This window comes from Oncorhynchus mykiss, chromosome 5 (genome assembly GCF_013265735.2).
Source record: "Oncorhynchus mykiss isolate Arlee chromosome 5, USDA_OmykA_1.1, whole genome shotgun sequence".
NCBI lineage: Eukaryota > Metazoa > Chordata > Actinopteri > Salmoniformes > Salmonidae > Oncorhynchus > Oncorhynchus mykiss.
The window spans coordinates 46,819,743-46,844,601 of record NC_048569.1 but is presented as its reverse complement, the minus strand read 5'-3'; the positions used below and the strand labels follow the sequence as shown (position 1 = coordinate 46,844,601).

At 43.0% G+C, this 24,859-nt stretch overlaps 1 protein-coding gene across 2 annotated transcripts in view; it reads right to left on the bottom strand.

Moving 5' to 3' along the window:
- The window catches only part of LOC110523964 (zinc finger protein 462), a 95,961-nt gene that overhangs the window by 49,884 nt on the left and 21,218 nt on the right, over positions 1-24,859 (bottom strand). For both annotated transcript variants that reach the window (XM_021603145.2, XM_021603144.2), the window contains exons 2-3: positions 7,383-7,630; positions 27-5,347 (exon numbers count right to left, since the gene is read on the bottom strand). In XM_021603145.2, coding sequence (XP_021458820.2) covers positions 27-5,347; positions 7,383-7,599 — 5,538 coding nt within the window. In that variant the 5' untranslated portion in view covers positions 7,600-7,630. The remainder of the gene's footprint in view (positions 1-26; positions 5,348-7,382; positions 7,631-24,859) is intronic.

Below are 24,859 nucleotides of genomic sequence, written 5' to 3'. Positions count from 1 at the left end.
ATCCTTTTGTAAACTCTTCTACTCACTTTCTCAGGCTTTGTCTCCGGTGGCTCGGACAACTTCTGCTTGCAAAGGAGCTGTTTCCTCCTCTCTTGCCGCATCGCCCTCTTCTGGAACTCCTCGTTATGGTTCATCAGGTGAGTGCTGAGGAGAGGAAGGCCCAGGAACTTCAACTCGCAGTGGGAACACTGATAGAGCTCTGTCTCCGTCCCATCTTCCGTGAGGCTGGGGTGGATGACAAAGTCCTGTTTGTGGTCCTTGCCACTGTGATGGTCGTTGTAGTGCATGGAGAGAAGTTTCACCGTGCTGAATCGCTGGAAGCATTTTAAACACTTGAAAGGCAGCCACTCGGCAACCTCTCCCTCTGGCTCGGGCTTCGGTTCAACCTCCACCACTTCTGTTACCTCCTCAACATGTTCTGGTTCTTTGGCATAGAGCACAGTGAAGTAGCGTCCAAGCTTGCTGGTGTGTTGCCGCTTGGGGAAGACTCCTGGATGGCGTTTGATGTAGTGTGAAACTATGCTCTTCCTGCTGAAGGCCTGGAACGCACAGAGCGAACACTCCCTCCTCTCCACGGCTAATCGTAGCTCCTCGCTCAGCTCCGACCCTTCAGCCTCCGATGCCACGGGCACCACCACTTTACTGGGCTTCTCCGTCAAAGTCTTGGAGGCTGCCAGGCAATGTGTGTAATAGGCATCAATGTCATGACGTTTCTGGTAATGTGCCGCCAGTCCTTTGCGAATGGGATTGGTGTATGAACAGAGAGCACACTTGAAGACGTTGTTCTTGCCTTCCGGTTGAGCTCTGACGTTGTTGTGCTTGATGCGGTAGTGTCGAGCTATGCCTTTTCTGGTTGAGCAGAAGTACTTGCAGAGCTGACACCTAAACACAGCATGGGTATCTCCTTTGTTGATAGGGAACTGGGTGAGAGCAAGTTTGAATTCGCTAACCTCTTGTACCTCTGATGATACACTTGTGGCACTGCATTCAGCGACCACCTCCTCTTTCACAGTGGAATATGGCACGAGGGAAGGCTTGAACATATCTGAAGCAGGTTGATTGTGATATTTTTCATAGTGAATTTTCAGTTTCTCCAATGTTCCATGAGTGTACGGACACATTTTGCATCTATATGCTCCATAACCCTGTCTTTGGGTCTTGCACTTGTCATCCACTTCAGTTATATCTTTAACCTGCTCGATGTCATCCGCAAAGTCCTCAGCGGTGACTTTCACCAACGGATGCCTCTTCTGGTAATGAGTAAGAACTCCATGGATGCGTGAATTCACATATGGACAGTGTCGGCACTTGTAAACCGAACTTGGATTTATATCAGCTTCTTGTGCGAAGTCAGCCGCCTTGACTTTCATGCCTGGGTGTTTTTTGCCATAGTGTGTCAGAAGTCCATGTAGGCTGTTATACTCAGACAGACATACAGTGCACTGGTAGGGGTTGTTGGAGATCGAGTTGCTTGTGTGGGAGAGCCTGGGATGGTATTGGTGGTGTTGGTGCTCTTGAGGTGAGGTAGGGATATCCAATGGTCCTTCATCGTGAGCAGTTGGAAGAAAAGTGAAAGGTGGTCCTTTAGCCATTGAGGGGTGGACTTTCTCTTGGGATCTTGGACCTTTGATTATGTCCAATAGTACAGACTCATCCCCTTTGACAGCCCAGGGGTGGACAGCTTGGTAGTGGTTGGTAATATCCCAGATGGAGCACGCCTCGAAAGCACAATCTCTGCATTGGTAGTGCTTACTGTCCCCAGCGTTCCCCCCTGGCTGGGAGGTGGTGGTATCAGGCCCGGCCCACAGCTTGCTTGCCATGTACGTGTAGTCAACATTGTGCTCTGGGTGGCGTCTTTGGTAATGCATTAGCAGCCCGTTGGGTTCCGCATGGGAGTAGATGCACCACTCACAGTGATAACCAGCCTCCAGGATGCCATCTTGGTACGCCCAGTGTAAAATGGTCATGGCTGTGGCTTTCACAGTAGGATGATCCTTCTTCAGGTGCTTCTTCAATGCGTAAACGTATGGAGATGTATAAGAGCAGTGCCTGCACTTCAGTGAGCGAAGACATCCGGAGGATGCCTCGGTCTCGGTGGGAGCAGCAGGGGCTATGGCAGAGGCGGCAGTGCCTGACTGGCCCATCTGCGCTCGCTCTCTTTGACTGCGGACCACTGCAGTGTGCCGGCGTACAAGGTCAGCATTGGACTTTGCGTCCCTGTGCTTCTTCTGGTAGTGAATAAGCACTCCTTTTACAGTGCGGTTCCCGTAGTCACAGTGCTGACAGAAGAAAAGCATCTCTGCTTCTCCTTTCTCTGTGACAACTCTAGCGTGAGAATTGCTGGACCCATCAAATCCATTGTTGTTGAACTGTTTGAGAAACTGCTTTGGGGGTGCAATCTGAAGCTCATCCATTAGTTTCATCAACCCAGAGGTGGGAGCGGCGTGCTTGATGTATTTCGCAGTCACCTTTATTTCTGGATGTCTCTTTTGATAATGGACAAGAACTCCCACTACAGAGCGGTTGCTGTACACACAATGTTTACAGTAGTATATCTCTTCATCTGTACCAAATGGCATGGTGGCGCTTGGCGACTTAGCAGGGGTTGGTATATTGATGTTGTAAGAAGAGTTGCCTGCTGACTGTGGCCTATCGACTGTGATAACTCTCATGGTTTTCTGAATGCGGAAATATGAGGCCTTTTGCTCTGGGTGCTTTTTCTGATAGTGAACCAATACAGAGTGCATGTTAGGGCTAGCAAAGGAGCATAAGTCACAGTCATAGACCACAACATTACCAACCTCTTTCAGGGCCTCTGTCTCAGAGCTTGAATCTTGTGTCTTTGCAACACTTTTGAGCACAGGACTGGACGAGGACTTTGGTGTGGAAGTGGAGGAGCTACATGTGAAACTCTTGGGACCGGAATTTAAAATTTCTCTAAGCGTTTGAGATTCTGCTCCCTTGTGCTGCTGTTCCACCACGTAACTCGAGAAGATCATAGCGTTGTTTATTTTCACCTCAGGGTGCATTCTTTGGTAATGGGGCATCAAGCTTCTGACGTTTGGACTTGTGTACGAACAAAAGCGGCACATGTACAACAAATCTGGCTGGTTGAAGTTCAGCACATTGCTGGCTTCTGGGTGGTGATCCATGTAATGCTCATGAAGGTTGTTGAAGTTGGTGTATTCGATGAAGCACTCCAGACAACGAAATACGGCACTTTGGTCCTCAGGGTCGAGAATGTATCTAAAGCTAAACTTAATGTAGGGGTGCATTCTCTGGTAGTGGGTGCTCACACTGCGGGCTGACTTGTTATGGTAGTCACAGTGCTTGCAATAGAATCGTGCCATCCCTGAGTCCTCTGTATAGTCAAGGTTCTCCTGGAAAGAAGTGTCCCGGCTGTCTTGGCTGCTCTGGTCTTGGAGATCCGCTTTAAGATCAATAGACTCCTTGTCCTCATCATCAGAGAGTGTCATTGCAATGGGAATGTTTCTTAGCTTTGACGTGAGGGTTCTTTTTCTTTTACCCACCCGGCCTTCGTAAAGCTTGTTGTAAACGTAGACATGATTTTTACTCTCACCGTTGTTCTCTTCCTTGTCTCTGCCTGCATCTTCATTCATGTTGAGCTCGCCTTCCTCTTCATCATCAATTTCTTCCAGATTAATCACCAGATCCTCCTGTTGCTGACTGATCTTGCTCTGAAGGTTGTTGGCAATTTCATCAATCCTAGTTCTCTTCTTGACTGGGGACAGATCCAAAGGTAGATCATTGATGGACTTCCTTGCAGTTTTCCCAGTTAAGTGCTTTTTGGATCCAAGTCCTAGAATTGAAGTCTGTGTTTTTTGTACCTGGCTCGGAGAACTGGAGAATGTTTCCAATTCCGAGTCCTGTTGCTCATTTGTAGAGCCCTCCAAGCTGGCAGCTTGCATGTCGTCACAGTAGGAGTGCTTGTGTTGCTGGTGAACTCGCAGCCCTTTCAGCGTGGTTGTCGAGAAGCTACAGAGTGTACAGCGGTGAGGATTTTGCTGGTTTAGATCATTGCCCACATTACTTAGCTTTTTCCCATTGACTTTGGAAGCAGCAACGTTTCCTCCGTTCACTGATTCTGGTGTCTCGTTATTCTGAGGACCTGGGCTTTCACTGGTCAGGTCCATGGTGTCCCAGTCTGAGGAGTGACTTTGCTTGTGCGTGCCTAACTTGAGAGGGCTGGTGCAGATAAAGGGGCACTCATCACACTTGTATACCGTCGTCTTCCCAGATAGGTGTATGTTCTCAATGTGACGGGAGATGCTTCTGCGATGCATGGTGAGGAAAGAGCAGAAAGGACACTGGAACCTGTTCATGTACCTTCTGAATGGTATCCCTTTAGTCTCCAGCATCTTGTTATCCTCTTCGGACAGAAGCTGCTTGGCAGAATCCCCAGTTGACAAGGGGTCGGTGTAATTGGGATCATCCTCATCACCCAGTTCCTCGTCATCTTCCTCAGAGGTGCTCCTGGAGTCGTCAAGCATGCTCAAATCCATCTCCATGGCAGAGTTGGAAACATCGGACATGACAAAGGTGGACCTTTCAGACAAAATGGAGGATCCCGTGCTGTTGGGCGCTACCGATTGAATCTGTGAATACTGATAGGGTGATATCCCAGAGGCAGGCTTGTTGAGCTTGAAAACTGAGGAGTTGACTACAGAGGAGCCTTCATTACCACTCAGATCTTTGAAAACCATTTTGGAGATAGGAGGGCTTCTGGGGGAGGAAGGGGAATCAGATTTAGAAGAGCCTGCGCTTCCTTCTCCTTCTCCACTCGGCTGGATGGTTGAGATCATTTTCACCATGTTGCGGTGCTTTTTCATCATGTTGTCACACCACTCTCTTCGAAGCGCTTGGTTTCCCCTCGACTTCCCCAGAGGTTTAACCATGGACTCTAGGATACCACGCTCTACCACATCTTCTGATAGTTCCTCACTGGGCTCCTCGGACGATAATGACTCAGGGTCATCAACAGCCTCAGACAGAGATTCTGGGGGGTCCAGATTTCCTTTATGATACATCTTCTGGTGCTTCAGGATCCTGGCTTTGCGTGGGGACTTGTATGTACAATACTGGCAGGAGAACACTTTCCCAAGACTGTCATGGATAACGATGTTATAGTTGGACTGTTTGGATGTATGGGAGGCAGGTGAGTTCCCGCCACTTAGTGAGGTTCCATGTACCTTATTGGTGTGTTCAGACAACAGAGATTTTGATCTGAAGTAACGAACACAGATTTTGCACTGGAATAACTGATTTGCAGTTTTGTTGGGATGGTTTGCTGACTTGCTGTATGGCATTTGGTTTGAACTTGAAAAGTCTGTTTCAAAGGGGTGGCCAATGGAAAAGAAAGGAAAAAAGAGATGATAAAACAGTCTTTCCTTAAATAGCAATTTCAATGTTAATATACTGTAAATAGTAGAACGTATTCATACCCCTAGACTTATTCCATATTTTGTTGTGTTACAGCCTGATTTCAATCAAAATGGATTAAATATATTTTTTCCCCTCATCCATCTACACACAATACCCCATAATGACAAAGTAAAAACATGTTTTTGGAAATATTTTACAGAAATATCTCATTTACATAAGAATTCATAATTTGTTGAAGCACCTTTGGCATAGATTACAGCTGTGAGTCTTTCTGGGTATGTCTCCAAGAGCTTTCACACCTGAATTATACAACATTTGCACATTATTCTTTTCAAAATTCTTCAAGCTTTGACAAATTGGTTGTTGATCAATGCTAGACAACCATTTTCAGGTATTGCCATAGATTTTGAGGTAGATTTAAGTCCAAACTGTGACTCGGACACTCAGGAACATTCACTGTCTTCTCGGTAAGCAACTCCATTGTTGATTTGCCTTGTGTTTAAGGTTATTGTCCTGCTAAAATGTGAATGAATCTCCCTGTGTTTGGTGGAAAGCAGACTGAACCAGATTTTACTCTAGGATTTGCCTGTGCTTAGTGCCTTTCTGTTTCTTTTTTATCTTGAAAAACTACTAAGTATTGACTCAGGGGTGTGAAACTTCCAGTACTAGTCAAAGGTTTGGACACACCTACTAATTAAGTATTTTTCTTTATTTTTACACATTGCAGAATAATAGTGAAGACATCAAAACTACGAAATAACACATGGAATCATGTAGTAACCAAAAAAGTGTGAAACAAATCAAAGTATATTTTATATTTGAGATTCTTCAAAGTAGCCACCATTTGCCTTGATGACAGCTTTGCACACTCTAGGCATTCTCTCAACCAGCTTCATGAGGAATGCTTTTCCAACAGTCTTGAAGGAGTTTCCACATATGCTTGTTCGCTGCTTTTCCTTCAGTCTGCAGTTCAACTCATCCCAAACCATCTCATTTGGTTTGAGGTCAGGTGATTGTGGAGGCCAGGTCATCTTATGCAGCACCCCATCACCCTCCTTCTTGATCAAATAGCCCTTAAACAACCTGGAGGTGTGTTGGGTCAATGACCTGTTGAAATCAAATGATAGTCCTACGAAGCACAAACCAGATGGGATGGAGTGTCGCTGCAGAATGCGGTGGTAGCCATGTTGGTTAAGTGTGCCTTGATTTCTAAATAAATCACAGACAGTGTCACCAGCAAAGCACCCCCACATCTCCTCCCCCATGCTTTAGGGTGGGAACCACACATGCGGAGATCATCCGTTCACATACTCTGCGTCTTACAAAGACACGGCGGTTGGAACCAAAAAATCTTTGGACTCATCAAACAAAAGGACACATTTCCACCGGTCTAATGCCCATTGCTCGTGTTTCTTGGCCCAATCAAGTCTCTTCCTCTTATTGGTGTCCTTTAGTAGTCGTTTCTTTGCAGCAATTTGACCATGAAGACCTGATTCTTTTTTGGCTACTACATGATTCCATATATGTTATTTCATAGTTTTGATATCTTCACTATTCATCTACAATGTAGAAATTTGTAAAAGAAATAAAGAAAAACCTGGAATGAGTAGGTGTGTCCAAACTTTGGACTGGTACAGATTAGATATTTCTGTATTTCATTTTCAATAAATTTGCCAAAATGTCTAAAAATATGTTTTCACTTTGTCATTTTCACTTTGACATGTGTTGTGTGTAGATGGGTGAGAAAATAAATCTAATTCATCCATTTAAAAAAAAAAATCTGTAACACAAAAAAATTAAGTCAAGGGGTAAGAATGCTTTCTGAAGGCACTGTATGCAAAGAATAAGACATATACATATACATATTATATCAATATCATAAATAATAATAATAACAAACATTTATCTTTAGCATAATAACCATAACCTTAATCATAATCATTTGTCCATAAACATCACCGTTGATGCAGTTCCCTTACCCGTTTCAGTTTGTGGAGATTTATTCTGCTCTTCTTCCTCCCCCTCTGTCTGGTTGGGGGAGTTCAGAGAGTCTGCCCTGGACTGGCAGGGACTCCCGTCCCCCTCTCCAACATCAGTGGGCTGCAGGAAGGCCGTGTGTACATCCTGGATGTGGGTCTTGAGGTCGTCGTACGACTCAGCACGGAAGTCACAGCCATCGCACTGTAGCACCTCCATCGCTGAGGACTCCCTGGAAAATCAGGGAAACCTGGTAAGAAAAAGACAAAAGAGAATGGGTGAGGCCTCAGACTCAGACAATAACATGTCACATTTAGGCCTCAGGGGTGGAAACACAAAAGTCTGAATCTTTAGGCCTAGCACCGGTGTAGGCTAAAAACCTGTGATAGAAATGTAACAGAGAGGTTGAGAAAAGGCTGGATTCTTCAGCTCTGACATTACTGCATTGCATACTAAGAAGAAGATCTGTTTTTTTTGTTTGTTCCATGGTTCCAAGAACAATGGCGAGCTGAGGAGGGATTACTGAGTTGATTTGTTCCATTTTATTACCTTGGGATAAGCCACAGCTGGAGTGCAGCACCGTCAAACTGCATCCCAAAAGGCACCCTATTCCCTATATAGTGCACTACTTTTAAAAAGAGTCCATAGTGCTCTGGTCAAAAGAAGTGCACTTTATAGGGACTAGGGTGCAATTTGGGATGCAACCATCAGACTGCATCCCCGTATCTACATCACACATACAAACAATTCCCTCAGATTGCATCACGCCCTAGCTCCCTCTCAAATAAGATTGAATGAATCCACTGAGAGAGAGAGAAAGGTTTGTGACTACAGTGCTATTCTGTTCCTTGATGAAACACACAACTCATGATAAGGTCAACATCACTTCCGAGCTGGTATGACCTGTCACCTCTGACCTTGGCATTCTGCATCCCAAAAGGCACCCTATTCCCTATATAGTGCACTACTTTTAAAAAGAGTCCATAGTGCTCTGGTCAAAAGAAGTGCACTTTATAGGGACTAGGGTGCAATTTGGGATGCAACCATCAGACTGCATCCCCGTATCTACATCACACATACAAACAATTCCCTCAGATTGCATCACGCCCTAGCTCCCTCTCAAATAAGATTGAATGAATCCACTGAGAGAGAGAGAAAGGTTTGTGACTACAGTGCTATTCTGTTCCTTGATGAAACACACAACTGATGATAAGGTCAACATCACTTCCGAGCTGGTATGACCTGTCACCTCTGACCTTGGCATTCTAACTAACCAATGGCATTGCTTGATAGTCAAACTGACTTCCAGTACTTACTCATAGCCACCAGATATATAGCCACCTCATTCATATTTCTGTTTCAAATGGATAGTTTTTCATGTAGACCAATGCCACAGATGTATTGTTGTTGTGAAACAAACATAAACCCAGAACTTGTGTGGCAACCACAAATACTCCAAATGGTAACCTTTCCATTCTAAAATATGTTTCAACAAATACAGTATGTAAAATAAAACAGGCCAGTTCTTAGAGCATAAAAAAATACCAATAATAGGAGTTTATATTCAGTTTATATTCAGTGTCATTTAAAAAGGAAAAAATATATATATTTCAACGCATTAATAAAACTGACAGAGTGAAAAGTGACTGGGGCATAAAATGGCTGTTTATGTGGCAGTTTTGACAGTTTTTTATCAAATGGTTTTCTCCTCTTGTCCACCCGATGACACAGAGAGACACATGGCATTACCTTGAAATGTAACTCGTTAGCAATTAAACTGGCCATGACGCGATGTGCACTCTTTTTTTAAAATATTATTTTATTGGATTTAACACTTTCTTTAAGCTTAACTAAAACACTAGGCCTAAATCTGCAGATAGCAGAAGCAGAGGCAATATTTAATACATTTTCCATCCATTTGCCAGAGGTTCTCTGTGCTGTGCATTTGTCTAGGCCAAGGACATTAATATTTCCATGTATTTAAAGAGGATTAATGCTTCACACTACTAGCACAGTGTAGCCCAATGAAAAATCACAACATAACATTCTGGGGGTCATTTATTGGTAAGATGTCTATAAAATTTGACCAGCCCTTATGGCAATGGCCTATAAAATCAGTGCCAGACAGTTCCTGTTCAGAAAAATAGAAAGTAGAGAGCTTACAAACTGTTGCATTGCAGAAACGCTGTTATTTGACTCGTGTTCCTATCTTACAGACCCATCCACCAGCATTCCCTTCCTAGGAGAAGCATTTGCACTTTCACCATGAGCAGCTAACCGATCGCTGGAGGTGTACATACAGTGCCTTGCGAAAGTATTCGGCCCCCTTGAACTTTGCGACCTTTTGCCACATTTCAGGCTTCAAACATAAAGATATAAAACTGTATTTTTTTGTGAAGAATCAACAACAAGTGGGACACAATCATGAAGTGGAACGACATTTATTGGATATTTCAAACTTTTTTAACAAATCAAAAACTGAAAAATTGGGCGTGCAAAATTATTCAGCCCCCTTAAGTTAATACTTTGTAGCGCCACCTTTTGCTGCGATTACAGCTGTAAGTCGCTTGGGGTATGTCTCTATCAGTTTTGCACATCGAGAGACTGACATTTTTTCCCATTCCTCCTTGCAAAACAGCTCGAGCTCAGTGAGGTTGGATGGAGAGCATTTGTGAACAGCAGTTTTCAGTTCTTTCCACAGATTCTCGATTGGATTCAGGTCTGGACTTTGACTTGGCCATTCTAACACCTGGATATGTTTATTTTTGAACCATTCCATTGTAGATTTTGCTTTATGTTTTGGATCATTGTCTTGTTGGAAGACAAATCTCCGTCCCAGTCTCAGGTCTTTTGCAGTCTCCATTCTTCCAGAATGGTCCTGTATTTGGCTCCATCCATCTTCCCATCAATTTGAACCATCTTCCCTGTCCCTGCTGAAGAAAAGCAGGCCCAAACCATGATGCTGCCACCACCATGTTTGACAGTGGGGATGGTGTGTTCAGGGTGATGAGCTGTGTTGCTTTTACGCCAAACATAACGTTTTGCATTGTTGCAAAAAATTCCATTTTGGTTTCATCTGACCAGAGCACCTTCTTCCACATGTTTGGTGTGTCTCCCAGGTGGCTTGTGGCAAACTTTAAACAACACTTTTTATGGATATCTTTAAGAAATGGCTTTCTTCTTGCCACTCTTCCATAAAGGCCAGATTTGTGCAATATACGACTGATTGTTGTCCTATGGACAGAGTCTCCCACCTCAGCTGTAGATCTCTGCAGTTCATCCAGAGTGATCATGGGCCTCTTGGCTGCATCTCTGATCAGTCTTCTCCTTGTATGAGCTGAAAGTTTAGAGGGACGGCCAGGTCTTGGTAGATTTGCAGTGGTCTGATACTCCTTCCATTTCAGTATTATCGCTTGCACAGTGCTCCTTGGGATGTTTAAAGCTTGGGAAATCTTTTTGTATCCAAATCCGGCTTTAAACTTCTTCACAACAGTATCTCGGACCTGACTGGTGTGTTCCTTGTTCTTCATGATGCTCTCTGAGCTTTTAACGGACCTCTGAGACTATCACAGTGCAGGTGCATTTATACGGAGACTTGATTACACACAGGTGGATTGTATTTATCATCATTAGTCATTTAGGTCAACACTGGATCATTCAGAGATCCTCACTGAACTTCTGGAGAGAGTTAGCTGCACTGAAAGTAAAGGGGCTGAATAATTTTGCACGCCCAATTTTTCAGTTTTTGATTTGTTTAAAAAGTTTGAAATATCCAATAAATTCCGTTCCACTTCATGATTGTGTCCCACTTGTTGTTGATTCTTCACAAAACAATACAGTTTTATATCTTTATGTTTGAAGCCTGAAATGTGGCAAAAGGTCGCAAAGTTCAAGGGGGCCGAATACTTTCGCAAGGCACTGTAGCCCATCTGTAAATAGCCCAACCAATCTACCTACCTCATCCCCATATTGTTTTTATTTACTTTTCTGCTCTTTTGCACACCAATATTTCTACTTGCACATCATCATCTGCTCATCTATCACTCCAGTGTTAATTTGCTAAACTGTAATTATTTCGCTACTATGGCCTATTTATTGCCTTACCTCCTCACGCCATTTGCACACACTGTATATAGACTTTCTTTTTTCCCCTATTGTGTTATTGACTGTACGCTTGTTTATTCCATGTGTAACTCTGTGTTGTTGTTTGTGTCGCACTGCTTTGCTTTATCTTGGCCAGGTCGCAGTTGTAAATGAGAAGTTGTTCTCAACTAGCTTACCTGGTTAAAAACAGGTGAATTTAAAAAAAACAATTTTTTTAATAATGCCTAGTATTTCCTGATTATTTGAAGCGCCTGCACCCGTGACAAAATGGTGTCCTCTAAATGTAGCCTACCATTTTCACTATACCGAAGGTATAGTTTGCTAAAAAACAACCTGTTGCAGAGCTCGAAAGCCACATGACATCAGCCTTCCTCACCTATGGCTAACCAACAGACCTCTGGACAAAATGGTGTCCTCTAAATGGAAATTTGAGTTGAGCACATTCTCTCCCTTTGCCTGGTCCTGTACATGTTCACCATACAAAAGGTAAAAAAAAAGGATTAAACATGGTTAACAACCTGTTGCAGAGCTAAAAAAAATATATTACTACTAATATTACTATAATACTATGCCAAACCAACGGAGCTCTGGTAGAAAGGGAAGAAACTGAGTCATATGTCCATTTGTTTTGCTATTACCCCTATCATAGGTCGTTTTTTTGTTGTTGCTGCAGATCTCTGGACTTAAACCATAACAGTTGACGTTCAGTAACCAGTCTACCTCCACTGGAACAACCCTTGCTGCCTGCCAGTGTGTCCCTGAGAAGACAGCCTTATTGTTGTCCAGGGTCAGGTTACTGCGCCATGAAAGGCCCATCCCTGATCTGTTGGCAGCTCTCGTCAGAACTCAGAACACAGAACAAAGTTGCATTCTAAAGCCAGGTTCCTTGACATGGATATCAAGAAGAATCCTTTGAGGTAAAAAAAAAAAAAAAAATGAAAGGAGAAAACAGCCTCAACCTAAAATTACTACTACTGCTATTTCTCTTGGTGTCAGTTTAGTGACTCCATGACAGCCACACCAAGTTAATGGATGGTATTTGTAATGCTTTCATCTACTCTATCAGGGCTTTGACAGTCAGGCAATGAGCTGTGCGGCAGATCCTTTGAGCTTCAAGGGCAGCCATTTTAGGAGCCAGCCAGCTATGTGTGCTTAGGTGTTCAGCCAGTGCTCTCACTGCACAACATGGACCCATGGATCAGATCCTCCTCACAGCTAGGTTGTGTCCCAAATGGCACCTTATCCCATATGGGCCCTGGTCAAAAGTAGTGCACTACAATTGGGAAAAGGGGGTACTTTGTGATGGGGCCTGAGACAGCCCAGACAGTGACTGGAGAGCTGCTGACAGAAATCTATCTGCCCAATGTACTGTACCCAAGTCCTTCAGCCTGGCTGCCTCGGTACAGCCTGCAAAGCTCAGCAAAACCACCTTGCACTTGCCAGCCATCCCGACTTAGCCCTTTCATTTATTGGGGACTTATAAAATGGATTTATAAAATGACTGTACCCAAATAATCGAGAGGGTTGGATGTTTGGAGTGACACCACACCATTTCTTTAACAATCAGGAAGAGATAAAAATTGCATTTTAGGAATTGTCTTTAAGCTCCTCAAGGGGTTTAACAATGCAAAGCATGCCTGGACTTCCTTTTCAGAGCAAAGAAAAAAATCTGCAGCCTTGGGCTTGAAGTGCCAGAGAGGAGGGGTGAGGAAAGAGGGGAGAAAGAAAGGAAAAGCATGCCAGCATGACCAGGCCACCTGGGAGACCTTCCTCTGAGCACAGAGGACAATGCCATCTGACTCGGCTCCCCAGATTCCAAAGTCTACTGACATTTGTTAATCACCAACCGGTCTCTCTGCATCGGCGAGGCCTGCCAGCAGTCACACCCTCTAACTCAAACTGGGCCCGGCCCGGCGGCAGCAGCTGCTCTGTCTGAAAGAGGGCCTTTGAATAAGCCAGCAATAAGCTGATTAAGAGTACAGAGGTTTTGTCCTTAACCGTTAGTCGGGCTGGTCGCTCCAGTCCACCATCTCATGTAGTATACAGGAGAGGGAGGTCACAGATTATATTATGTGACCACAGTGGGGACACATATTCATCTGATAACATGGATTGGCAGTATTGGACACATATTGTGAAAGTGTAGAGATCCTCAATTATTCATGCTTGATTGATTGAGAACATCAACATTTTATAAACAAGTAATAATAACACCCTACAAGCCGCCAGAAATCTATTCTTGTCCGTGAGAGATGACACACAACACACCACCAGAGCGAAATCAATAAAATTAGCCTGTGATTCCATATTTGAAAAGGTTTAGGCTAGAAATTGCAAACATAAAACCAGATTTTGACTGTAACCCACAGGGACTCTAGCCTACCTCTAGTCTTGTGCCAGTAGAAGTCATGGAGTAGAAAGCTTCTATTGTCCCAACAGCAGAGGGGAGGTTGCGTCACAAATCAGTGAGCCTGTTCTTTTGGCCTCATGCACAAACAGAAGATAAAGGAGAGGGAGATAAAGATGGAAGCTCCAACAGCTCCCGGTCACTTTGTCTTATGTTTTTGAAAAGTAAAAGGCGAAGCAGCGCCTGCGCACCAATAAAAAACTATATTGTATTTAAGCAGCTATTAAAAGCATGACGTTTTGGCCTTAATCAATGGCCTTCATCGTGGCTTTTAGAAAGAATATGAAGCAAACAAAACTAGACTACAACCTAAAAGCCAGTGCCTCATCAATGGAATGAAGTGGAATTATTTCCACCACGCTCTTACAAATAGCCAAGGTTGTCACTCAAATCCACTGGTATATATGTCGATTGCTGAAAATACAGCCGTATAGAACAATGTCAAAATAATAGCTAATGTTTCTCATGATTGACTTTATGGCTAGTTCATTTTGCATAACAATAATCAGAGGAGGTGTTTGCTTACTGGTTTGCATGCTTTGAATACCTGATCACTCCAACATCTACAATGACTGTATCCTGTTCTTCCCTTCAAAATAGACTCACAGCATTCTTTCAGCTAAAACCCAGCATTCAGTGACTGTGTGACCCTGTATCTCTACTAACTACCATTAACACTAAGCAACAGGCCACCACAGCCCCGAGGGTCAGCACCAAGGACCACTGTTGAGTCACAGCTTCATGTCTCCATTGGATCTTACTAGCCTATGCTAGTGCACCTAGCAACTGAACTCTATTAGGGGCAATCAAAGTTTTTTTTAAATCACCAAAATGAATAGCCTATGTTCTTGACCATAATAACTTTAAGAGTGTATTCCCACTGGGCACACAACATAATTTCAACGTGGACATTTCGGTCATATTTGGTTGAGAGGTTGATCAATGAGATTTCAACCTTTAATCACCCACTCAAAAACACAGCCAGAAATATGTTGAATTCCCAATGTGTTATCACTATGCTTTCAAGCATCTAAAAGCGTAACAAAATTCCAATTGATCATTTGTTTCTGATTTTTTTTAAATCAGTTTCCATCTAAAATGTGTTATCTCTGCACTTTCACCAGTTCAAAGCACAACACATGGGAATTCAAACGGGAATACAATGTCAGATATTTTATATTTATATCACAACTTAATGTGTTCTTACTGCGCTTAAGCAAATAGCACAACCAAATGACCTGGATTGCAGTTGAGATTACATTAAAAACACATAGTGCAAGTCATAAATGCTGTTAGAGATAATGCACAGATTACTAAAGCAATTGTGAAGATCTCCACAGACCTGTGACTTTTGCATGCAATCTTGAAAATGCACGCTTTCTATGATTACATAAGAACACATTTATAGTTACAGTAACCTCAAAATGTGACCATGGATGTTATTAATTTTAAAGGAGAGGTTACACAATATATTTCCACAAAACAAACAACATACTAATTCTACCATTTGCACACTCTTTGCATTCTCTCAACCAGCTTCATGAGGTAGTCACCTGGAATGCATTTAAATTAACAGGTGTGCCTTGTTTTAAGGTAATTGTCACGCCCTGACCTTAGAGGGCAGTTTTATTTCTCTGTTTGGTTTGGTCAGGGTGTGATGTGGGGTGGGCATTTTATGTTTTGTTTTTCTATGTTTCTTTATTTCTATGTTTTGGCCGGGTATGGTTCTCAATCAAGGACAGCTGTCTATCGTTGTCTCTGATTGGGAATCATACTTAGATAGCCCTTTTTCCCCTCCTTCAGTGTGGGTAGTTATCTTTGTTAGCGGCACTTAGCCCTCGTAAGCTTCACGGTTGTTTACCTTGTTTCGTTGGCGTCATTCCATAATAAAGGAATATGTACGCTCACCACGCTGCACTTTGGGTCCACTTCTTTTGACGGCCGTGACAGTAATTTGTAGAATTTCTTTCCTTCTTAATGCGTTTGAGCCAATCAGTTGTGTTGTGACAAGGTAGGGGTGGTATACAGAAGATAGCATTAAGTCCATATTATGGCAAGAACAGCTCAAATAAGCAAAGAGAAACAACAGTCCATCATTACTTTAAGACACTTATTTGGTTGCTACATGATTCCATATGTGTTATTTCATAGTTTTGATGTCTTCACTATTATTCTACAATGTATAAATCAGTAAACATAAAGAAAAATACTTGAATGAGTAGGTGTGTCCAAACTTTTGACTGGTACTGTATATAAATGCAAAATGTAAAGTGTTGGTCCCATGTTTCATTTTTTATTTTTTTTCACCTTTATTAAACCAGGTAGGCTAGTTGAGAACAAGTTCATGAGCTGGAATAAAATAAATGTCCCATACTCACAAAAAGCTGATTTCTCACAAATTCTGTGCACAAATTTGTTTACATCCCTATTAGATAATCCATCCACCCAACAGGTGTGACATATCTAGAAGCCGATTAAAACCTTTTTGCGCTAGGGGGCAGTATTTTCAAGGCCGTTTTAAAAGCGTGCCCAAAGTAAATTACCTGCTACTCAGGCCCAGAAGCTAGGATATGCATATTATTAGTAGATTTGGATAGAAAACACTCTAAAACTGTTTGAATAATGTCTGTGAGTATAACAGAACTGATTTGGCAGGCGAAACCCTGAGCACAATCCATCCAGGGAAAACAAATGTTGAGCTCAATGTGTTTTCCATTAGTTTTCTATGGTAATCCCTAGCTTCCACTAGATGTCAACAGTCTTTAGAAATTGTTTGATGTTTTTCCTTTGAGAAATGAAGAAGTAATCCTGTTCTTTCCATGTGTCACACAAAAGGGACTCAAGAATTTTGGAGAGCGCGACCTGGAACGCGCTTCACTTTGTTTTCGTCCGGTATTGAGCACAGTATTTCCCCTCTTAAATTTGATCGATTATTTACATTTTAGGATACATAAATTTGGATTAGGAACATTGCTTGAAATGTTTGGACCAAGTTTACAGGTAACTTATTAGATCATTTGAGAGTTGGAACCGGTGTATTTCTAAATCAAACGCGCCAAATAAATTTACATTTTGGGGATATAATGAAGGAATTTATCGAACAAAAGGACCATTTGTGATGTTTATGGGACATTTTGGAGTGCCAACAGAAGATCTTCAAAGGCATGAATTATATCGTTATTTCTGATTTTTGTGTAGCACCTGCCTGGTTGAAATCTGATTTTCATGTGTTTGTATGCGGGGTGCTGTCCTCAGATAATCGCATGGTCTGCTTTCGCCGTAAAGCCTTTTTGAAATCTGGCACTGTGGCTGGATTAACAAGAAGTGAAGCTGTATTTTGATGAATAACACTTGTATGTTTAATGAATTCTTATTACGAGTATTTCTGTTTTTGAATTTGTCGCACTGCAATTTCACTGGATGTTGTCAAATCAATCCTGTTAACGGGATCCGAGCGGGAATGGGGGTGAAGGGATCCCTAAGAGGTTAAACAGCATGATCATTACACTTAATAACTTGTCCTAACTTGTGCTGAGGACAATAAAAGGCCACTCTAAAATGTGCAGTTTTGTCACACAACACAATGCCACAGATGTCTCAAGTTGAGGGAACGTGCATTTGGCATGCTGACTGCAGGAATGTCCACCAGAGCTGTTGCCAGATAATTGAATGTTACCTTTCTCTACCATAAGCCGCCTCCAACGTCATTTTAGAGAATTTGGCAGTAAGTCCAACCGGCCTCACAACCGCAGACCATGCCCTTCTAGGCCCACCTATGGCTGAGCCCATAGATTAGGGCCTAATTTATTTATTTCAAATGACTGATTTCCTTACATGTACTGTAACTCTGTAAAACTGTTAAAATTGTTGCATGTTTTGCGTTTATATTTTTGTTCGTGTAGTGCTCCTCGCATTATAGGGAGTTCAATTAAAAATGCATATTTTGACCAATAGGTAAAATAATATATTATTAATTGTGTAGACAATCATCTCAGAAAACCAATGGTCGAAACCTAGTTACTGGAGTTTTTACCGGTGTAGGGTGGCCAGAATTAGGGTGACAAAATAAATGGAGGCATTAGAAGAAAAAAAGAAGAAAAATTAGGGAACATTGCATTGCGTCAGCTAGGTTTCTTCTTCTTCTTCTACTTCTGTGGGTTTTATGGCAGACTAGAACCCAAAAAGGTGTATTGCCGTTACCAACTAGATGGGGTTGAAAAAACAAGGTTAAAAAGAAAATCTACACGTGATAGTGAAAACAAACTTAATACATTAATACATACTATTATTAAAATATAATAGTACATTGACAAAAACAACAACAAAACTCCCACTTCATCCTTCCTTCAAACCTCCATATCTCCCTTCTCAGGCTCTAGAACCTGAGAGGGAGGTGTGGCTTGTGACAATACATGCAACTCTTCCCTGCCGAGAAGTCTTTGAGTCCCAAGAACCGCTCCGCCCCATCCACAATGATATCTATTTTCCCGGACTTCTTCTCCACCTTGGCAGTGCCTTCTTAATCTTTAAAATATCAGAGTCATGCTGGTGAAAGGCAACCCCTGCAGCCTGCAGTAAAGGCCTTTCCACCACCATGGACTCATCGAAGTCACCATTCGGACCCTCAACAGCCAATTTTAACAGCCGCTGCATATAAAATGCTCTGGACACCCCCGACTTTGGCCACCTCAATCTCTTTCACCCTTGTCCGTTATTCCCAAGAGATGGCTTCATGGTTCCCACCACAAGTGCAACATGTCACACTTTCATCACTTTTAAAAGATATATGATATTTTCCACAACGTGGATATCTCGGCTTCTCCCTTCTGCAAATACTTGAAACATTTTTTTTTATTTTATTTTTTATTTCACCTTTATTTAACCAGGTAGGCTAGTTGAGAACAAGTTCTCATTTGCAACTGCGACCTGGCCAAGATAAAGCATAGCAGTATGAGCAGACAACACAGAGTTACACATGGAGTAAACAATTAACAAGTCAATAACACAGTAGAAAACAAAGGGGGAGTCTATATACAATGTGTGCAAAAGGCATGAGGTAGGCGAATAATTACAATTTTGCAGATTAACACTGGAGTGATAAATGATCAGATGGTCATGTACAGGTAGAGATATTGGTGTGCAAAAGAGCAGAAAAGTAAATAAATAAAAACAGTATGGGGATGAGGTAGGTGAAAATGGGTGGGCTATTTACCAATAGACTATGTACAGCTGCAGCGATCGGTTAGCTGCTCAGATAGCTGATGTTTGAAGTTGGTGAGGGAGATAAAAGTCTCCAACTTCAGCGATTTTTGCAATTCGTTCCAGTCACAGGCAGCAGAGTACTGGAACGAAAGGCGGCCAAATGAGGTGTTGGCTTTAGGGATGATCAGTGAGATACACCTGCTGGAGCGCGTGCTACGGATGGGTGTTGCCATCGTGACCAGTGAGCTGAGATAAGGCAGAGCTTTACCTAGCATGGACTTGTAGATGACCTGGAGCCAGTGGGTCTGGCGACGAATATGTAGCGAGGGCCAGCCGACTAGAGCATACAAGTCGCAGTGGTGGGTGGTATAAGGTGCTTTAGTGACAAAACGGATGGCACTGTGATAGACTGCATCCAGTTTGCTGAGTAGAGTGTTGGAAGCCATTTTGTAGATGACATCGCCGAAGTCGAGGATCGGTAGGATAGTCAGTTTTACTAGGGTAAGCTTGGCGGCGTGAGTGAAGGAGGTTTTGTTGCGGAATAGAAAGCCGACTCTTGATTTGATTTTCGATTGGAGATGTTTGATATGAGTCTGGAAGGAGAGTTTGCAGTCTAGCCAGACACCTAGGTACTTATAGATGTCCACATATTCTAGGTCGGAACCATCCAGGGTGGTGATGCTAGGCGGGCATGCGGGTGCAGGCAGCGATCGGTTGAAAAGCATGCATTTGGTTTTACTAGCGTTTAAGAGCAGTCGGAGGCCACGGAAGGAGTGTTGTATGGCATTGAAGCTTGTTTGGAGGTTAGATAGCACAGTGTCCAATGACGGGCCGAAAGTATATAGAATGGTGTCGTCTGCGTAGAGGTGGATCAGGGAATCGCCCGCAGCAAGAGCAACATCATTGATGTATACAGAGAAAAGAGTCGGCCCGAGAATTGAACCCTGTGGCACCCCCATAGAGACTGCCAGAAGACCGGACAGCATGCCCTCCGATTTGACACACTGAACTCTGTCTGCAAAGTAATTGGTGAACCAGGCAAGGCAGTCATCCGAAAAACCGAGGCTACTGAGTCTGCAGATAAGAATATGGTGATTGACAGAGTCGAAAGCCTTGGCAAGGTCGATGAAGACGGCTGCACAGTACTGTCTTTTATCGATGGCGGTTATGATGTCGTTTAGTACCTTGAGTGTGGCTGAGGTGCACCCGTGACCGGCTCGGAAACCAGATTGCACAGCGGAGAAGGTACAGTGGGATTCGAGATGGTCAGTGACCTGTTTGTTGACTTGGCTTTCGAAGACCTTAGATAGGCAGGGCAGGATGGATATAGGTCTGTAACAGTTTGGGTCCAGGGTGTCCCCCCCTTTGAAGAGGGGGATGACTGCGGCAGCTTTCCAATCCTTGGGGATCTCAGACGATATGAAAGAGAGGTTGAACAGGCTGGTAATAGGGGTTGCGACAATGGTGGCGGATAGTTTCAGAAATAGAGGGTCCAGATTGTCAAGCCCAGCTGATTTGTACGGGTCCAGGTTTTGCAGCTCTTTCAGAACATCTGCTATCTGGATTTGGGTAAAGGAGAACCTGGAGAGGCTTGGGCGAGGAGCAGCGGGGGGGGGGGGGGGGCGGGGCTGTTGGCCGAGGTTGAAGTAGCCAGGCGGAAGGCATGGCCAGCCGTTGAGAAATGCTTATTGAAGTTTTCGATAATCATGGATTTATCGGTGGTGACCGTGTTACCTAGCCTCAGTGCAGTGGGCAGCTGGGAGGAGGTGCTCTTGTTCTCCATTGACTTCACAGTGTCCCAGAACTTTTTGGAGTTGGAGCTACAGGATGCAAACTTCTGCCTGAAGAAGCTGGCCTTAGCTTTCCTGACTGACTGCGTGTATTGGTTCCGGACTTCGGACCAAAAGCTTTACAGTGATCACACGGCATTAGTCTTGGAATAACTGCTTTGACTCTGTAGTTTATATAGCCCAACTGCACTTGAGCAGGGAGAGACTCCATATGAAAAAAAAAATAGCAGATAGATGCTTCACTTTTTTTTCATTCACCACACGATTCACCCAACGTGCAATCACTCCAGGAATATTTTTAATATCTGCAACATCGACTTCCCACGAGACACCAGATATTACCCTCTTGAAGGGTGCCCTGTTCCGACGAGACACACACACAACACGTCAAACTTCTCAAATCGGGTGAGACACAAAACAAGTTCCTTCTGATCCAAAAATCGAAACAAGGCCGCCTCTCATGATCCCCACAGCCTTCACTTTACCCAGCACTCTCTCCACCAGTTTGGATATCTCAAATGGATTATTCAAGATTGGTAATCCGATCAACTGCTCCTCAATAACAAACCATACTCCTACAAGATAAGAAGGGACATTCTCAGCACTGTACGCAACTTTGTCCAAAATAATGGAAAATGGAGCAATAGTCCAATTCTCCGATTCCACCGCCATTAGATTCAAGATCCACATCAGCATTCACTTCCGCCATTACTCAGGTAGCCACCTGACAAGCTGACGTTACCGCTGAATATGACGACCACAACGCGTAAAATCCTCAAATGTTGTTACGAGAAACCTGCAATTCTCTGTCAACAATAATAATCATATTTGTCTTGGTAAAATGTATTTTATAACATAAGGAAGTGAAATTTCAACACCAAAGTGCGTTTTCACCCACTCTGGGCAGACACCCTTCTCTTTACATCACTTTTCCGAATACTTTTCCAACTTTGGTCAAATGCGCATAAAATAAAAATTTCTCCCAAAATAGAAATGTAAATTGTGATGTGTTGTATTTGGACTTTTAGTTGGAAAGCTGAAACAAATCAGAATGTTAAAAACAGCAAACTGATTCTGAAATATTTTCTTTAAGGTTGAATAAATAATGTTAAATTAGTTTCAAATCAAATCTAGCTTTATTTGTCACATGCACCGAATACAACAAGTATAGGCTTTACCTTGAAATGCTTACTTACAAGCCCTTAACCAAAAGTGCATTTCAAGAAGAGTTAAGAAAATATTTACCAAGTAGACTAAAATAATAATGTAGAACCTTTTGAGGATATGGGGACCCATGCAAAATCTTTTCAGTCTCCTGAGGGGGAAAAGGTATTGTTGTGCCCTCTTCACGACTGTCTTGGTATGTTTGGACCATGATAGTTCGTTGGTGATGTGGACACCAAGGAACTTGAAACTCTCGACCCGCTACACTAGTTTGCAGGATTTACTGTATTACAAAAGTAATAAAGCAACCAAATATTGGTTGCTTTATTACTGGTTGAGATGAAGACATGAATCCAACATATTCATTATTCATTTGTAGACAAACTTGAATTAAAGCCAGTCAGAGTCAGTGGCACAGATCTATCCAAGCAGAAGATTCACTATATACACAAAAGTATGTGGACACCACTTCAAATTAGTGGATTCGGCTATTTGAGCTACAACCGTTGCTGACAGGTGTATAAAATCGAGCACACAGGCATGCAATCTCCATAGACAAACATTGGCAGTAGAATTGCCTTACTGAAGAACTCAGTGACTTTCAATGTGGCATCATCATAAGATGCCACCTTTCCGACAAGTCAATTCATCTGATTTCTGCCCTGCTAGAGCTGCCCCGGTCAACTGTAAGTGCTGTTACTGTTAAGTGGAAATGTCTAGGAGCAACAATGGCTCAGCCGCAAAGTCGCATGCCACACAAGCTCACAGAATGGGACCGCCGAGTGCTGAAGCGTGTAGTGCGTAAAAATGGTCTTTCCTTGGTTGCAACACTCACTACCGGGTTCCAAACTGCCTCTGGAAGCAATGTCAGCAGAAGAACTGTTCGTCGGGAGCTTCATGAAATGGATTTCCATGGCCGAGCAGCAGCACACAAGCCTAAGATCACCATGCGCAATGCCAAGCGTTGGCTGGTGTGGTGTAAAGCTCGCCGCCATTGTACTCTGGAGCAGTAGAAACGTGTTCTCTGGAGTGATGAATCACGCTTCACTATCTGGCAGTCCGACGGACCAATCTTTGGCGGAAGCCACAAGAACACTACCTGCCCAAATGCATAGTGCAAAGTAAAGTTTGGTGGAGGAGGAATAATGGTCTGGGACTGTATTCACGGTACGGGCTAGGCCCCTTAGTTCCAGTGAACGCTACAGAATTCAATGACGTTCTAGACGATTCTGTGCTTCCAACTTTGTGGCAACAGTTTGGGGAAGGCCCTTTCCTGTTTCAGCTTGACAATGTCCCCCTGCACAAAGCAAGGTCCATACAGAAATGGTTTGTCGAGATCAGTTTGGAAGAACTTGACTTGCCTGCACAGAGCCCTGAACTCAACCCCATCGAACACCTTTGGGATGAATTGGAACTAGGGATGCACGATATATCGGTGAACATATTGGAATCGGACGATATTAGCTAAAAATACCAACATCGTTATCAGCCCGATGTTAAAAACTGATGTCAAAGCTACCGTGCATACCTATATAACCTGGGTACAGGACGTAATGACGCCACGTAAAATGTTGCGCTACACGGGCAACACAGCATTCCTAACCTAGCCCACAATGTCTGTTGTGTGGATTGAGTAGTCAACAAGTCAAGCAGTCATTTGAAAGAGTAAGATCATTTCAGCGAGACAACTCAAAGGCGAAATTAAATCCAAGGTAATGGAATTCATTGCCCTTGAAAATCAACCGGTCTCTGTTGCGGGTGATGTTGGCTTTCGACCGACTGGTCGAGGACCGGCACACACTACCAAGTGCGCTATTTTTCAGACGTTTCCCTACAGGAGTTACACAGTAATAACATCACTGCTATTAGCTTCACGACATACATACTATGGAATGCCGTTTGGGACTTTGCGTGTCAAAAAAGATACAGTAGCACTGTCAAAGCTGTACAAAAAGGTCTGCAAAAAAGTAAACACCGGCCACGAACGATGTGTTTACAATACCGCGTTGGTAATAAAGCATAATTTGTTCGATCGCAACTTCTGTGGTAGCTAGCTTTAGCTTGGTACCTAGCTAGCACCAATACAACCAGCCTGAAAACAACGACCAGTATTAGAGACTGCAGTCATTTTCATTATTCTTAGCAATGATTTGGGAATCCTTGTGAGTAAGTATTAGCTAGGTTGCCACATGTTGTTCGCCTATTGAAATTGACCTTCAGTTCATGAAAATAAATAGCTAGCCAGCTACTTAACCCTGTTGCCCACCTTATAAGCAGCCAGCTAGCTTCATCTGGCTAGTGAGGCTCGACCGGACCGGGTTATGTGTTGTGAAGCTAGCCACAATCAGGATTAGGCACAATAGTGATTTGCAGTTTGCCTTCAAAATAAAAGTATGTCATTGACAATGATGCAAATGAACACAAATAGTAGAATTATGCTATACTTTTATTTTGAAGGCTAACCGCAAAGTCCACTTATTGTGACTAATCCTTATTGTAGCTAGCTTCACATAGATGGGTCCGACCACCATTAATCAAATAAGAACTGTCTTGTAAATTAGGGTTATTTTAGATGAAGACACCTAGCTATATAGTTAGCTAGCTAACTATAGCTACTGAAACAGATTAGGTCGTTTTGCTATGTTTTTGGGGAAGAACTACATTGTTTGCATCCATGAGCTAGCTAGCTTTTTTTATGACCAGCACTGTAGGTGCACGAGACAACTTCACCAACATCATAGCATACTTATCGATGAATCACTGTGACATATGAAATACGAGTGATAGCGTAATCAATGTGTAATAACTACTT